This window comes from Sphaeramia orbicularis, chromosome 19 (genome assembly GCF_902148855.1).
Source record: "Sphaeramia orbicularis chromosome 19, fSphaOr1.1, whole genome shotgun sequence".
Taxonomy (NCBI): Eukaryota; Metazoa; Chordata; class Actinopteri; order Kurtiformes; family Apogonidae; genus Sphaeramia; species Sphaeramia orbicularis.
This window is the reverse complement of record NC_043975.1, coordinates 2304270-2321596: the sequence shown is the minus strand read 5'-3', so window position 1 is coordinate 2321596 and position 17327 is coordinate 2304270. Positions and strand designations below refer to the sequence as shown.

Below are 17327 nucleotides of genomic sequence, written 5' to 3'. Positions count from 1 at the left end.
AGTCAATCCTCTGGAGACCATGAATGGGAATCCATCCATCACTGGGTCCAGATCCAGTCCATGTGGACTAAAGGACTGAACAAACTGTCCAACTGATGCACAAAAGACAAAGACAAAACCGTCCTGTTGATGTGAATATGAGACAAACACATCATGGATCTGGAATCTCATCCTGGTTCAGCATCTGGACACGTTTAGTCCACGTCAGCCCACGGCGTCGGAGCACACAGGTTTTTGTACCAGCATATTTCACTGTGACAGGGTATGTGTGGATCTTTGGTTCTGGGACTAAACTGTACGTAACAGGTAAGAATCAACATTTAATATCATTTATTTACTTGTAAATCTGTCAGATGTGTTTAAAGTCAGTTTGTGCTGATTCAGGTTTGACAGGTTTTGATTTTTTATTCAAAGTTCATAATTATTCATGCAGCTATTTTTATAGAAATAAACTTTCATTCTATTTTAAACTGTCTCTATTCAATAGAAAATATTCTTCATAAAAAACCAAAATGTGTATTTTTATTATTTTATTAAACCTGATAAAAGTGAAGTTCAATCATCTCAGTCATTCAGAAACAACTGCAGATTCAAAAAACATCTGATACATGATGTGAAAAATACATTCAATTATATTTTAAAAGCATTTTTAAATGATAGGTGATGTTAATTAAGTTAATTGTGACAAAAATATCACTTCAATAATATCGTATAAGTATAATGATACTGTTATTTACACATGTCAATAACCTGTATTACAAACTGTTCACATTAAGACAAATGGACACAATTAGATTATTAATGATAATGTCCAGAAATACAGTAATTAATAATAAAATAAGTACCTTAAAGTAATTAGGATACATTATTTTAAAATAAGTCAACATTTATTTATGTCGTTGTTTTTACATAAACACTGTTCAACACAAGTGACACAAATTAATTTCTTTCAAATCTTTAATGTGATTTGATTTTAAATCTGATGATCATATTGTTCAAACATCTCAGTCATTCAGACAAACCTGCAGATTCAAAAACATGTTTTACATGATGAGAAAAATACATGCAATTCTATTTGAAATGCACTTTTAAAGCTCAGTGCTGTTCAATATGTTAATTGGGTCAAAAAAGAAGTTTCCATTTGTATTTTACATGAGAATGAATGTGTTTAATTAATAGTATAAAGACTCAAATAATACCCAAATACACACTTATATTTACATTTGTCTTACACATATATTTCTTCTATTTAATGGCCTATGTTCTGTGAAAGTACTGGAACTGAGAGTAAAATAGCAGTTAATAAACATATAAAGGTAAATATATTGAATCAATTCAATCCCAGATATAATAAATATGTTGTACTTCACTGTTTCATGACTTTAACATCTTCTTTATGTCAGAACTTTAGGAAATAAAAGAGTTTCTGTGATTATTGAAATGTTTATTCCAAACAGTCTGATAAGATATTATACATGACATCAATTATACAAAGTACACTGAAAGAAGAAAAAAAAAGGGGATCAATAATGATCATTAAAAGGAAGAGAGAGAGAAAAAAAGGGTAGTATAAGTCAATTAAATAAGGATGTAAAAAATGGAAAATAAAAAAGATATTAACAAGCCTGTACATTTAACCAAGCACACTGTGAGGAAACAAGACAAGAAAAAAAAAAGGGGGGGGGGGTGCATGAGTACATTTATAAGTATACACACAAGGTAGCATTCATAGTCATAATACAAAGAAAGAAGGAAAAAAAAGAGAGAGAGACAGAAGAGTGGAACAGTGCACATGTACATTTAGTATTAGGATATTCAAGTACAAAAGGCAACCACGAACAGAAGAGTAGCACACAAAAAGAAAACACAGAAAGACTATTAAAAAAAACTATTAGATTATTAATTAGAATGTCCAGAAATACAGTCATTAATAATTACCTTCAAATAATTCAAATACATTCATTTATTGATTTTTAATATTTATTTATTTTTGTGTGTATTTTAGTGTAGTTTGTAAGAGTCTGAGTACCGAGAAAAGTGATATATAAAACCCATTATTATTATTATTATTATTATTATTATTATTATTATTATTATTATTATTATTATTATTATTATTATTATTTTACCATGTTTTAATGTATTTTAGCGTATTCTAGCATATTCTGCGTATATTTAAGTCATTCTTTGTGTTTTGTGTGTATTTGATCTTATTTGTGCTTTCTTTCAGTGCTTTTCTTTGTGTTTTGTGTGTATTTGATCTTATTTGTGCTTTCTTTCAGTGCTTTTCTTTGTGTTTTGTGTGTATTTGATCTTATTTGTGCTTTCTTTCAGTGCTTTTCTTTGTGTTTTGTGTGTATTTTTCCACATGTTGCTGTGGAATCGCTCTAATGCTTCATGGCTGGAGGGGTTCAGGTCGGAGCTTTAACACTTGATTCTTTCTTCATTCATGGTGTGCTTCTATAGTTCAGTGCTGGTTTCTTGCTCAGTCCGTGTTGCTCACCGTGTCCACGTGTCCACCTTCAGATGATCCGGTGCTGAAGCCCGTGGTGGGCGTGTACCCGGCGGCGTCCACGGCCCCGGACGGGAAGACCTCCCTGATGTGTGTGGCCTCAGGCATGTCTCCTCCTGAGGTCCGCTTCTCCTGGAAAAGACAGAAGGACCACGGAACTGAGGAGGATCTGCCCGACGCCCAGGGAGAACAGCTGGAGGTCCAAGAGTCTGGACGGAGAACCTCCATCAGAACCATCCATCAGAACCACAACAGCTCAGATAAATACTGGTGCACGGTCCAGCACGAGGGGGGCACCACCCACCAAGGTGAAGGTTCTAGTTTCAGCTTTATTATTATTGATCATCTACAATTTCTCTATTGATTACCATGAGGTCGGATCCAAAACATACAAATACATAGAAACACATGGATGAATTTATCCTCTTATTTATACACACATTAAATACATGTGGTTTGTTTTTTTCTCACTTTTATCCATAATGTCTCAGAGGTGATTTTTCCTTTTTGTCTCTTTCTTCACTTTTTACCAAGTAGCTTTGAACGTACACACATAAACACAAAACCAGTTGAATTCTACAAACATTCACTGGACGTTAATGTCATTGAATGGAGTTTGAATGCTTTGGTTTATTATCAGTTGGTTTGATTCTTTTTACTGTTTCTGCTGCTTGTTTGGGTTTTCTTTCCAGTAAATGTAGATTATTGAAGTATATACAGAAACAAACCAAACATTTTTATTAGAATTACTGGCAGAAAATGTCATTGAATTATGATTTTTTTTTTGTCATTTTTTTTTCTTTTCTTTATTGTTTCCAGTTGTTTTTCTTTCCAGTAAATGTCGATTATTGTCGTATCCAGTCCCAGTCAAAGTCAGTTTTATTGTCAGTTGTTGCCATATGTGCATCACATATAGAAAACTGAAATGACTAAACTCTAAGGCCCCACGCTGCAAAATGAACAGAGCAGAAAAAAAAACAATCTTGTCACTACGAGAATAAAGTCATTATTTAATGAGAATAAAGTCGTATTTTTATGAGACTAAAGTTGTAATATTTGGAAAATTTGACCGAGTTTCCAGTTTTACAGCGAAGGCAACAAGCGAAGCAGCAATGTGTTGCTGGTGGGTTGGGTTCAGTATTTGGCCTTTGTGCGTAAACGCCAAATGAAAGAAGAACTTCACAAAATGTTCCAAGTTCCACATTATTCAATGAGTGGGAACGACTTTATTCTGATATTATGACTTTATTCTCATTAAATAAGGACTTTTTTAAAACTACGACTTGATTCTTGTTAAATAATGACTTTATTCTACAAATATAACGACTCAATTCTCGTAGTGAAAAGTGTTTTTATTTTCTTCTGTGGCCCTAATACACTGTCGTACACACTCAGAAAACTCCACACATTTTTATTATAATTACTGGTAGTAAATGTCACTGAATTATGATTTTTTTGGTCATTTTTGTCTTTTCTTTATTGTTTCCAGTTGTTTTTCTTTCCAGTAAATGTCGATTATTGTCGTATCCAGTCCCAGTCAAAGTCAGTTTTATTGTCAGTTGTTGCCATATGTGCATCACATATAGAAAACTGAAATGACTAAACTCTAAGGCCCCACGCTGCAAAATGAACAGAGCAGAAAAAAAACAAAAACAGAATAGTGACAAGTGTTTTTATTTTCTTCTGTGGTCCTAATACGTCGTCGTACACACTCAGAAAACTCCTCACATTTTTGTTTTCACTAATTTTTTCTCCTTTTAAAATCTGTTTTCCTGAAAATATCAGTCATTCCCTCCCCAAAAATATCCGTTTGGTGTCGATTATTGTCATTTAATTTTTGGGACCAGATGTGAACCTTCCCTTGACTTGGCCCAAATGGAGATTATTGAAGTATATACACAAACAAAAACCCATTTGGATTGGAATTCATGGAAGTAAATGTCATTGAATGTTTTGCTGTGTTTTTAGTTGATAGTTGTTTTTCTTTCCAGTAAATGTCGATTCTATTTCCTACATTTCTCACATTAAAGTGCTGGAACATGTTGGATCAGCTCAAATATTGCAGCGTTTCTGTTTGATGGATCTGTTTGTTTGATGGTTCTTAGATGGAGTTCATGATGTCAGAGTCGACAGGATACAAAGTCAAATATCCAGATTTTCAGCTGCTCAGGATCAAATGAAGAAAGGCCAGCCGTCAACGCCCCCCCCCCCCCCCTTGCTGTAGTTGATCTTCCTGGGTTCATTCAGAGCAGCAGCACTGACATGGATGTGCTTTGGTGTTTCAGAGGTTCCAGCTTCAGCCTCCTGTCCTCCACAGAGAAGGTCAGCAGACCCACCAGCTCTGCACAAACCACAGCAGAAGATCAGCCGCCGCCTCCTCATGGACAGCGCTGGTATTCTGCCGCACCTACTACCACATATCGTTAGCCTCGGAGCACCGCTGACTAAGTCCCATTTTTCACATCAAAGCCAATGATGCAAAATGAAGCAGCGCAAAAGTGACGCACATACACCATATGATGTTGGATCTGACTGAGGAAGAAGAATCCACCATTAAACTAGAAGGAAATATTCATGTTTTTATGTCCCATCCTCATGAACAGGACATCTGACAGCTGGAGACATCATGTGTCCCAATATTTATGTCCACACAGTTTACAAACACCAAGATTTCAGTCTTTTTTTTTTTGCTAATTTTTTCAACTTGTGTATTTTTTTTAATCTTATATTAATTTTTGTTCATTTTATTTCCTCTATTTTGCTCTTCTTGCGTATTATTTTCTATAATTTTGTTCATTTTATCACATACTTTGACTGTTTTTCTTCACTTTGTTTCCTGTTTTATGATTTTTTCTTCAATTTCTCCCATTAAACTTGAAGGAAATATTGGTGTTTGTAAACTCTGTGGACATAAATATTGGGACACATCATGTCTCCAGCTGTCAGATGTCCTGTTCATGAGGATCTGACAGAAAAACAGGAACATTTCCTTCAAGTTTAATGGGAGAAATTGAAGAAAAAAATCATAAAACAGGAAACAAAGTGAAGAAAAACAAAGTATTCGATAAAATGAACAGAATGAATGACAAAAAATATGGAAAATAATACGCAACAAGAACAAAATAGAGCGAATAAAATAAACAAAAATTAATACATTTACAAAATAATACATAACATGAAAAAATGAGCTAAAAAAAAAGGAATGAAATACTGGTGTTTATATAAATGGACATAAATATTGGGACACATCATGTCTCCAGCTGTCAGATGTCCTGTTCATGAGGATCTGACAGAAAAACAGCAATATTTCCTTCAAGTTTAATGGGAGAAATTGAAGAAAAAAATCATAAAACAGGAAACAAAGTGAAGAAAAACAGCCAAAGTATTTGATAAAATGAACAAAATCACAGAAAAATAATACACAAGAAGAACAAAATAAGCCACAAACTGAAAAAAACCTGCAGAAAAAATACTAAACCATTGTACTTTAATAAATGACAGTGGATGGACACACATGGTTTATTGGTTAAATATATTCAAACACAGGTGTCAAACATGCAGCCTGTGGGATGAATTTACAAATGCAAAAAATTACACTGATCATATTAACGATCATTTTAGTTCAGGAGCCAAATTCAGCCCAATTCAACCTCAGATCAGCCAAATAGTATCATGATAACCGAGAAATAATGACAACTCATGATTTTTTTCGAAGTGATTTTGTGTAAAAAAAATAAATAAATAAAATTACATGAAAATATTTACATTTACAAACTATCCTTTGACAAAAAATATGAATAAACTGAACAAATATGAACCTGAAATGTCTTCAGTGTAATTTGACCCATATTCTGCTGTTAACCACTGTGATCTGTCCGTTAGAATGAACATGTAGAAATGATCCAATCACACATGAAAGTGTTAAAATTACACTGATGTTTCTTCATTAGAAATTATAGGTTCATGTTATTCACATTTTTTAAAGGATTGTTTGTAGATGTAAACATTTTCATCATGTCATTTTACCTTTGTCACTCTGAAACATAGAAGTTAGACAAAAAAAGGTTGGATTTGACATTATTTCTATATTATTGTGTTATTATTTTAAAGCTCCGACCCATTTCAGATCAGATTGGGTTGAATGTGGCCTGAACTTTAATGAGTTTGACCCCCCCTGTATTAAAGAGGAAATAAAATGAACACAAATTAAAACAAGATTAAAAAAAATGATACAGAATGTGAAAAAATAAGGGAAAAAAATAAATAAATAAATAAATAAATAAATAAATACATAAATAAATAAATATTGCTGTTTTTCTGTCAGATCCTCATGAACAGGACATCTGACAGCTGGAGACATGATGTGTCCCAATATTTATGTCCACACAGTTTACAAACACCAGTATTTCCTTCTAGTTTCATGGTAGATTTGTCTTCCTCAGTCAGATGTGATGACAGTAGATGGTTAGTTGTGGGAGAAAATTCTTCTTTTCAGTCCGAGCAGGAAAAACATGGTGGAAAATATTGATAAATGGATGCCACTTGTTCCTGATTCCCTTCTAAATCCCATCTTCAACAGGGCTGTCAAACTCATTTGAGTTCAGGGGCCACATTCAGCCCAAATTGATCTCCAGTGGGCCGGACCAGTAAAACAACAGCAGAAGAACCTGGAAATAATGACCACTCCAAATGTTTCCTCTTTGTTTCAGTGCAATCAAGATGAAATTATACAAATATGTACATTTGCAAACTATCCAAACAAAAATGATGTGAATAACCTGAAAAAACTGCAATTTCTTGAGAAAAATAAGTGTAATTTTAACAATATTCCACCTCAACTTCCCATTTCTACATGCATATTATGGGTTGGATCCACAAAGGCACAAAATATTTAAGAACAAGAAGAATAATGTTCAAATTTCACTTCCAAAATTTCAGGTTTTTCACATTTTATTGTTAAAGGAGAGTTTGTAAATGTTAATATTTTCATCATTTACTGTAAATTTTTCCACTAAAACAAGGAGAAAAATGTGGAGTTGTCATGACTTCTTTATAGATGTAATGTAATCTGATGTTTTTCACATGAAACTAAGAACATTTGGAGTGATTATTTATCGGTTATTCTGCGATTATTTTAGTTGAGATCACATTGGTCTGTATGTGGAACCTGAACAAAAACCACTTTGACATCCTTGATTCATATCTTGATTCATATCTTCAGTGGAATTTTTGGCGCTTTTCAAATTCATCCTAGGGGCCGGATTGGACCCTTTGGCGGGCCGGATTTGGTCCCCGGGCCGCATGTTTGACACCTGTGCACTACAACATGTGTCCACCAATGTTGAACGTTTACATTTGATCCTTTAACGCTTTGGAATTTTCAGGATCTGGAATTGACTGTTGTTGAACGGATCATTTACAAATGTCTGTCCTTGTGTCCTGGTGTCTTCATGTCCTCGTATCTTCGTGTCCTCGTATCTCCGTGTCCTCGTATCTTCGTGTCCTCGTATCTTCATGTCCTCGTATCTTCATGTCCTCGTATCTTCGTGTCCTCGCATATTCGTGTCCTCGCATCTTCGTGTCCTCGCATCTTCGTGTCCTCGTATCTTCGTGTCCTCGCATATTCGTGTCCTCGTATCTTCGTGTCCTCGTATCTTCGTGTCCTCGTATCTTCGTGTCCTCGTATCTTCATGTCCTCGTATCTTCATGTCCTCGTATCTTCGTGTCCTCGCATATTCGTGTCCTCGCATCTTCGTGTCCTCGCATCTTCGTGTCCTCGTATCTTCGTGTCCTCGCATATTCGTGTCCTCGTATCTTCGTGTCCTCGTATCTTCGTGTCCTCGTATCTTCGTGTCCTCGTATCTTCGTTTCCTCGTGTCTTCGTGTCCTCGTGTCTTCGTGTCCTCATATCTTCGTGTCCTCGTATCTTCGTGTCCTCGTATCTCCGTGTCCTCGTATCTCCGTGTCCTCGTGTCTTCGTGTCCTCGTATCTTCGTGTCCTCCTATCTTCGTGTCCTCGTATCTTCGTGTCCTCGTATCTTCGTGTCCTCGTATCTTCGTGTCCTCGTATCTTCATTTCCTCGTATCTTCATGTCCTCGTATCTCCGTGTCCTCGTGTCTTCGTGTCCTCGTATCTTCGTGTCCTCCTATCTTCGTGTCCTCGTATCTTCGTGTCCTCGTATCTTCGTGTCCTCGTATCTTCGTGTCCTCGTATCTTCGTGTCCTCGTATCTTCGTGTCCTCGTATCTTCATTTCCTCGTATCTTCGTGTCCTCGTATCTCCGTGTCCTCGTGTCTTCGTGTCCTCGTATCTTCGTGTCCTCGTATCTTCGTGTCCTCGTATCTTCGTGTCCTCGTATCTTCGTGTCCTCGTATCTTCGTGTCCTCGTATCTCCGTGTCCTCGTATCTTCGTGTCCTCGTATCTCCGTGTCCTCGTATCTCCGTGTCCTCGTATCTTCGTGTCCTCGTATCTCCGTGTCCTCGTATCTTCATGTCCTCGTATCTTCGTGTCCTCGTATCTTCATGTCCTCGTATCTCCGTGTCCTCGTATCTTCGTGTCCTCGTATCTCCGTGTCCTCGTATCTCCGTGTCCTCGTATCTTCGTGTCCTCGTATCTTCGTGTCCTCGTATCTTCATGTCCTCATATCTTCGTGTCCTTGTATCTTCATGTCCTGTTGTCCTTGTGTCTTCCTGTCCTTGTGTCCTCATCTCCTCTCGTCCCTCCGTCCATCAGTGTCCTTCCAGGTCCAGACCAGGCTGAAGCTGCTCTGTGGACTCTACACCGTCCTCATAGTGAAGAGTCTGGTCTACTGCTGTGGACTCTGTCTGCTCATGAGCCTCTGAAACCAGGGACCGCCCACCACCGGATCACATGACCACCCGCTGTTCACCGCTCGCCTTTTCTCACATCACTTCAGCTCCTTCCTCACTTTGCTCAGGATTCACACGTGGACGTTCCGACACGTCCCGCTCGGACGGACATTTGGACATTTGACTTCCACATGTCCAACATTCTATTTACAGATACTTAATAGTTCACAGTTGAGTTTGCTTTGATTTTCTGGATCCACTTCATTCCACCTCCATCATCGTCTGAATAATAGAAAAATACACATTCACATCCATTCACATCCAACAATAATGATCCCATTCTTTTCATTTCTGTTGAAGATTTCATTGATTTGATCGTAGATTCTGAAGGTCTTTGCTTGGATTGATGTTTATCATCAGATGCATCTAGAGTTTCTCTGGATTGATTATGATGAGGTCGCTTAGAAAACATACAAATACATAGAAACACATGGATGAATTTATCGGCTTATTTTCATTTTAATACACGTTTTTTTTTCTCACGACCACAAATCTCACACTTTGTCGTTTTTATCATTATTCTGTCATTTAAATAATGTCTCACGTCTGATTTTGAATTTGAAGTTTTCAGATTTTACCAAGTAGCTTTAAAATCCATAAACACAAAACTTTTTTTATTATTATTATTATTATTATTATTATTATTATTATTATAGAAATAATTACTGAAGTAAATGTGATTGAATGCAGTTTGTTGTGGCTTATCTTCAGTTGTTTTTATTCGTTTGAATGTTTCTAGTACTTGTTTGCTTTTTCTTCTCACTATATGTAGATTATATACAATATGTTCATGAGATTCAACCAGTGGAACTTTTTCAATAAACTCAAATATTGCAGCGTTTATGTTTGATGGATATCTTTGTTTTATCGTCAGTAGATGGAGTTAATGATGTCAGATTGGTCGGAAAACAATAAACACATTTACATCTTATTATTATTTGAGATTGAAATGGATTTAAAACAAAAAAAGAAGAAATCTGTGAAGAAAAGTCAAGGATTCAACTGCATAAATAAAAACAAAACAACAAAAATTAAAGTTGACATAAATTTTCTTCAGGCCAACATCATGAAACTCAACCTCTGTGTTGATGATACTGTTATTTTAACATGAAAAACCTGTAAAAAGTGCAAAAAAAACATTAAATGGTCAGATTTATGAAACAAATATTTACAATCTACTAAAGTTCATTCATATGACACTATTTCTAATATCAAACTGACCATATTTATTGAACATGTTGAATTATTTTCATATCAGAGCTGAAGGTTAAAGGTTAAGTGAAGTACTTTGAATTGTCTTGTACATGAAATGTGCTACAGAAATAAACCTGCCTTGCCTTGTCATTTTTACATTTCACTAATTCATCCCACGGGCCGGATCGGACCCTTTGGTGGCCCACATTTGGCCCCCGGGCCGCATGTTTGACCCCCCCACGCTCTAAATGAAAACCTGTTGATTTCAGTCTTTGACTCACATTATAATTAAAGTTTGATAAAATAAAATTAAACATGTATCTTTTTAATATCATTAAGGTTAAGGTTCAGATAATGAACAGTTTTTCTTCTTTAAATGTTTTCTAAATAGATGTAATAATTCAAATCACTGATAAAACTGTCCTTTTTTCGGCCTTATTTTTATTCTGTTCGTTAAAGTGAACAGAGGAAGGTAACTCTACAAACCACAGTGTGGTGGTTTTAGTTCCGTCTCAGTGTGGTTCATGTTCTGCTGCTCCGATAAATGACAACAGATTGATAACAGACAGGAAACTCAACAACGGAGTCAACTTTTTTTCTGTAAATGTGGAGGTTTCATCTGGTGTGAATGTGGAGGCTGTTGAACAGAGGAAGTGTTGATTCTCTGTCAACAGTCTAATAACCACAGAGAACACATTCACATCTGATCATCCACCTCCTCCCACGTACGCCATCACAAACCCGTTTTTACACCAAGTTCAACCACTAAACACAGTCCACCCACCAGGAGCTCACAGACTCAGTTTAATCCAGATTCAGGCTTTGACCAGTTCAAGACAGACCCTCAGAGAAAAACCACAAAATGAGGAAGACTCTGCACTGCTGGAGGACACACAACAACACAACAACAACACACAACAACACAACAACACAACGACACAACCCAGTCCAGTCCAGCTCAGTCCTTCTATCGCCCCCTTGTGTTTGACAATATGAACTCTTTCCTTCTGTTCTCTCCTATTCAAATGTCACTACTACACCATCTGCAGCTCACACAACACAACAATAAAAAAACTAAACACACAACACAACAGAACACAATGAAACATAAAACAACAAAAAAATATAAAACAACAAAAAACACAAAACAAGAAAAAACACAACACAACAAAAAATACAAGACAAGAAACAACACAACAAAACACAACACAAAAAACACCACACAAAAATACTACAAGACACCACAACAACAAAAAAAGCACAAAACAACACAACACAAAACAACAAAACAAAACACAAAATAGCACAACACAAAAAAAACACAACACAACATGACATAACAATAAAACACAACAAAAAACACAACACAACAAAACACAACAAAATACAACACAACAAAAAACACAAAACAACACAACAAAACACAGCACAACAAAAAAAAACACAATAAAACACAACACAATAAAACGCAACACAATTAAACACACAAAACACAGCACAATATAACACAACAGAAAACACAAAACAACGCAACACAATATAACAGACGCAACAATAAAGACAAAACAACGCAACAAAACACAATAAAACAAAAAAACAACACAACACAAGAAAACACAACACAATATAACACAAAACAACAAAAAACAACAAAACACAACACAGTATAACACAACACTATACAAAACAACACAACATAACACAACACAAAAAAAACACAAAACAACACAACAAAACACAGTACAACACAAAAACAACACAAACAAACACAAAATAGCACAACACAAAAAAACACAACACAACATGACAAAACACAATAAAACACAACAAAAAACATTTTACAACATTTTATCGTATTTGTGACAAATGGATCAAGTTTATATCCTTTAGCCATCCTGAATCTCTGTTATTCCTCTAAAGGTGTCCCTTTTTTTATGATTGCTTATGATTGCTTTTTTTTTTTTTTTTTTTTTTTTTTTATATATATATTTGAGTAATACTGAAACCGTAAGCACCCATTTATGTTTTTTTTTTTTTTTTTTGTTTATTTGTTTTTGGGGTTTTTTTGTTCCTGTTTTTTTTTTTTTTTTTTTTACACTTTTGTATGTATTATGAAAAAAAAATTGCATGGCAGCTAAATGTCCACATAGTGGAGAACTACACATTGCCTCTTAAATGTTTTGATAAACTACTTTGCTGCTGATGTATACAATAAAAAAAAGTTTAAAAAAAACAAAAAAAAAACACAACACAACATCACATAACGCAATAAAACACAACAAAAAACACAAAACAACACAACAAAACAAAGCACAACACAACAAAACACAAAATAGCGCAACACAAAAAAATACAACACAACCTGACATAGCACAATATAACACAACACAAAAAAACAACACAACAAAACACAACACAAAACAACAACACAACAAAACACAACACAGTATAACACAACACTACACAATACAACATAACACAACATAATACAACATAACACAACAAAACAAAACAACACAATATAAGACAACACAAAAAACACAACAAAACATAACACAGTATAACACAAAACAACACAACAAAACCCAACACAATATAACAAATCCCACCCAATCCCAGTCCAGTCCAGTCCAGCTCAGTCCTTCTATCGCCCCCTTGTGTTTGACAATATGAACTCTTTCCTTCTGTTCTCTCCTGTTCAAATGTCACTACTACACTATCTGCAGCTCATTCTCACATGTGCTTTTACTCTGAACATCACAAGAAGAAGCAGAAGAACAGCACAAATCCAAACACAAACAACAGCTTTCCAAAACTGTCCAACAACCAAAACACAAATGAATGAAATAAACCAACCTGACAGGATGAAATGTCCAATCAGGGACATGAGCTCAGACATTTCATGGAGTTTGGCTTCCTTCAACAAATCCTTCAACCATCCTGACAGACGTGTCAAACCTGGAGGACATCTGAGGGACGTCCCACCGGGACGCTTCAACAGCCCGTCCGTCCAAATACGGTCACACCCACAATTCTTCAGTGTCATCAGCTTGGATCTGAGAACTATATATATATGTATTTGTATCCATACACACATACACACATACATATATACACAGACACAGACATACATATGCACATACAAACATACATATAAAAAAACAAAGAAATTAAACAAAAATAAACAAATAAAATTAATAATTTAACCCTTTCATGCATAGTGGTCAGTACAGTGGACAGTTCTTCTCCAGCTGTTCTCTTATATATTCATGGGTTTTGTTGTTTTAGTTCCATATCAGCCAACACAGTGGACACTTATGCATCATCTCATACACTGGAATTCATACCATTACTGTAATTTTGCTGTTCTTGATAAACCTGATCTGCACTAACATGTTTCAGCATTAGTCAATTGTTAGAAGAAAAAAAAGTTTTGTTTTTTGTTTTTGCATATTATCTCCATGAAAAGAGTAATAACTAGCATTAGAATGGGTTAAAATGTGAGAAAACATCATTTTATTTTATTTCATTGTTTTCATGTCACTTTCTGATATTGGGTTTTAAACATGTGTCTTTATTTCAAAAATTAAATGCATGGACATTTTTGTAACTCCATGAAAAAACAAACAAACTTGATCACATTGTTTTTTTCATGCCTATGGAGGAATAGAAACATTCAAGAAAAAAATTGTAACCAAGGTTCTCATAATTAATGCATGAAAGGGTTAAAAAATAAATATAATTATAAAATTTAAATAAATAAACACATAAATAAATAAAATATAATAATTATAATAATAATAATAATAATAATAATAATAATAATAATAATAATAATAATAATACTTTCCCACACATCTACAGTTCAGTCCCACTATTAGTACCACAAGCTCAAATCCAACACACTTTAAACTCTTCTTTTTTGTGGATTCAAACACACACTATTTCCTTGTTTCTGTTCAGTGTACAGGTTCTCCTTGTCCCCTCAGTGCTCTTTACAGTCGGAGTTCTTGCAGCAGAAACAGGTTGAATCAGTGACAGTTCAATAAATGTCAGTGAGCTGCAGTTTGTTGTCTGAGACACTAGAGGGCAGCAGAGTCCAGGTTTTCTACTGAGCAGCAGCAGCACACAGCAAGTCCACTACTACCACAAGTCTGAAAACCACCACTGTTAAAGGGAAAGACTGAGTCCAAAAATGAAGAAATGAGGAGAAGAAAGGAGAAAAGTTTCATCTTTAATCAATGATTCACAGACAAAAGCAAATGAAAGACATTCAAGAGTCCATTCAACATTTCTTTGGAAACTCAGGCTCCGTTCAGACTGCAGCCAAATGTGGCCCAAATCCCATTTTTGGACACTATTTGACCTGGATCTGACCTGTTCAACACACTTTGAACGCCACTAATCCAGTTTTTTCCAATCCCACCCAGACCACTTTCATATGTGCTCCTAAATCTGATACGTGTCGGATATTTTGCGATGCCACGTCAGTCTGAACGGCCAGGTGGCATTTATCCGACCTTTCCGTCATTGAAACGCCAGTACAGCCCGACTGCAACATGCTGGTGAACAGATAGAGGTGGTGGGAGATGAGTGTGTTGTGGTGAGAGTGTTACGGAGAGGCGGTCCCAGATCTATGGAAACCTTCTTCTGGTCATTGGAAAACTGTGAATGAAGTGTGTGTGAGTGAAGCCGCTAACATCACTATCCCACCACTCCTGACTCCGCCTCCACATCCAAATAGTCGGTTGTACAGACGTAGCAGCCATTGCACCACAAAAGGCCACAGCAAAAACCCTGGCTCTGCTCTGTTTGAATCTTCTACTTGGAATTCTTGGACTGTAATGGTGCTGACTTGGGTTGGACACAAACTTGATCAGTGCCACACACGCCCATACCAGATGCCTCCAGATTTACTTCTGGAAACACAGTGCGTGCTGCGTGGGCACGGATTACGTCAGGACCTCGTCTGCGCATGCGGGTCACTTCAGGGTCGCATTCAAATCAAATACACTAAAAACACAAACAAAAGCACTGAAATAAAGCAAAAATAAGATCAAATACACTAAAAAACAATAACGTTAACCATAATAACCTTGTTTGAGACCCCTGCTGCATCAATACCTCAAAATATCGATACAGTACTTTTTTTTACTATCGATACAGTATTGTGAAATGAAATATCGCGGTATATGGCAGAAGCGGTATTTTCTAACTCCCCTATGACACCGCTGGACCGTCTTCAGCGCTGACGGACACAAACACCAGCAGGAACTCAGTCCAACGTCCACAGAGGACGGACAAACCCACTCAAACTGAGCCGTGGTCGTGTCTGTCAGAGACGCGGCCGAGACAAACGCCGCTGAAAAAGCAGACGGAAAGGCCGAGCATGACACCACAGAAGAAGAAGGAGTCTGCGCCCATGTGTGGAGGACTCATTCCACTCCCACAGAAACAGGTGTGAACAGTGACAGTGACATGTCATTTACTGTTGGAGACACTAGAGGGCAGCAGAACCCAGGTTTTCTACAGGCAGCAGCAGCACAGACCCAGTCCAAACAGAGGACTCATTCAGATTGAAGAATTCCAACATCTGGATCTGGATACATGTGCATTACAGATTAGATCTACGACGACACGAAACATTTAGGAACAGGACAAATGTTGTTAAAATTACACTGAATTTTCTTTAGACATTTCAGGTTGTTCATATTTGTGAGATGGATTTGAATATCAGTGGTGTGATTGACATTTACATTTGGACATGTGTGTGTGTGTGTGTGTGTGTGTGTGTGTGTGTGTGTGTGTGTGTGTGTGTGTGTGTGTGTGTGTGTGAGTGTGTGTGTGTGTGTGTGTGTGTGAGTGTGTGTGTGTGTGTGTTTGGTAATTAGGATTTGAAGGATGTGAAAGAAAAGAAAAGTGGACAGAAGACACTTGTGTAGGAGTCCCAGTGTTAGTTAGTTGAAGGGTCTAGAACTGTAGAGGCTCAACACAGATACTGAAGAAAAGACACTATTTAATGACAAACACATACACTTTGGAAAGTGAGTTTTACTGATTATTTTCATGTATTTGTTGGAAGAGAGAAAGTGTTGAAAAAAGCCAAGTAAAAAGTTGTGGGTAAAATCCAGTAAAGCCTCAGATTGTAGATGTGATTGTCTGTGTACTTTTGGGAATAAGTGACATGAAATAATTGAAAGAAAAAGGCTTTTTTGTTCAGGAAGAAACTGAAGCATCAACTGTATGAAGAGTGGATCCAGAATGTGATCATATGACATGGATCAATATATTTATGTGAGGAGACAGAGAGGAGAGAGGAGGAGGAGGAGGAGGAGGAAGAGGAGGAAGAGGAGGAGGAGGAGGAAAGGAGGAGGAGAGAGAGGAGGAGGAGGAGGAGAGGAGGAGGAGGAGGAAGAGGAGGAAGAGGAGGAGGAGAGAGGAGGAGGAGGAGAGGAGGAGGAGGAGGAGGAAGAGGAGGAAGAGGAGGAGGAGAGAGGAGGAGGAGGAGGCGGAGGAGGAGGAGAGGAGGAGGAGGAGAGGAGGAGGAGGAGGAAGAGGAGGAAGAGGAGGAGGAGAGGAGGAGGAAGGGAGGAGAGAAGGAGGGAGGAGGAGGAGAGGAGGAGGAGGGGAGGAGGAGGAGAGGAGGCGGAGGAGGAGAGAAGAGGAGGAGGAGAAGGAGGAGAGGAGGAGGAAGAAGAGGAGGAGAAGAGGAGGAGAGAGGAGGAGGAAGGAGGAGGAGGAGGGGAGGGAG

At 36.9% G+C, this 17327-nt stretch overlaps 1 protein-coding gene across 2 annotated transcripts; it reads left to right on the top strand.

Annotated features, from left to right (window-relative positions):
• The first annotated feature begins 59 nt into the window (after positions 1-59).
• On the top strand, positions 60-10223 carry LOC115410574 (uncharacterized). 2 transcript variants are annotated; one of them, XM_030122268.1, is made up of 4 exons: positions 60-306; positions 2527-2820; positions 4798-4905; positions 9246-10223. In XM_030122268.1, the coding sequence occupies exons 1-4, from the start codon at positions 96-98 to the stop codon at positions 9353-9355; spliced, it is 723 nt and encodes a 240-aa protein (XP_029978128.1). In that variant the 5' UTR covers positions 60-95; the 3' UTR covers positions 9356-10223. The 2 variants fall into 2 exon arrangements, with proteins under 2 accessions (XP_029978128.1, XP_029978129.1); XM_030122269.1 differs by lacking the exon at positions 60-306 and adding an exon at positions 2271-2415.
• Positions 10224-17327: the final 7104 nt, after the last annotated feature.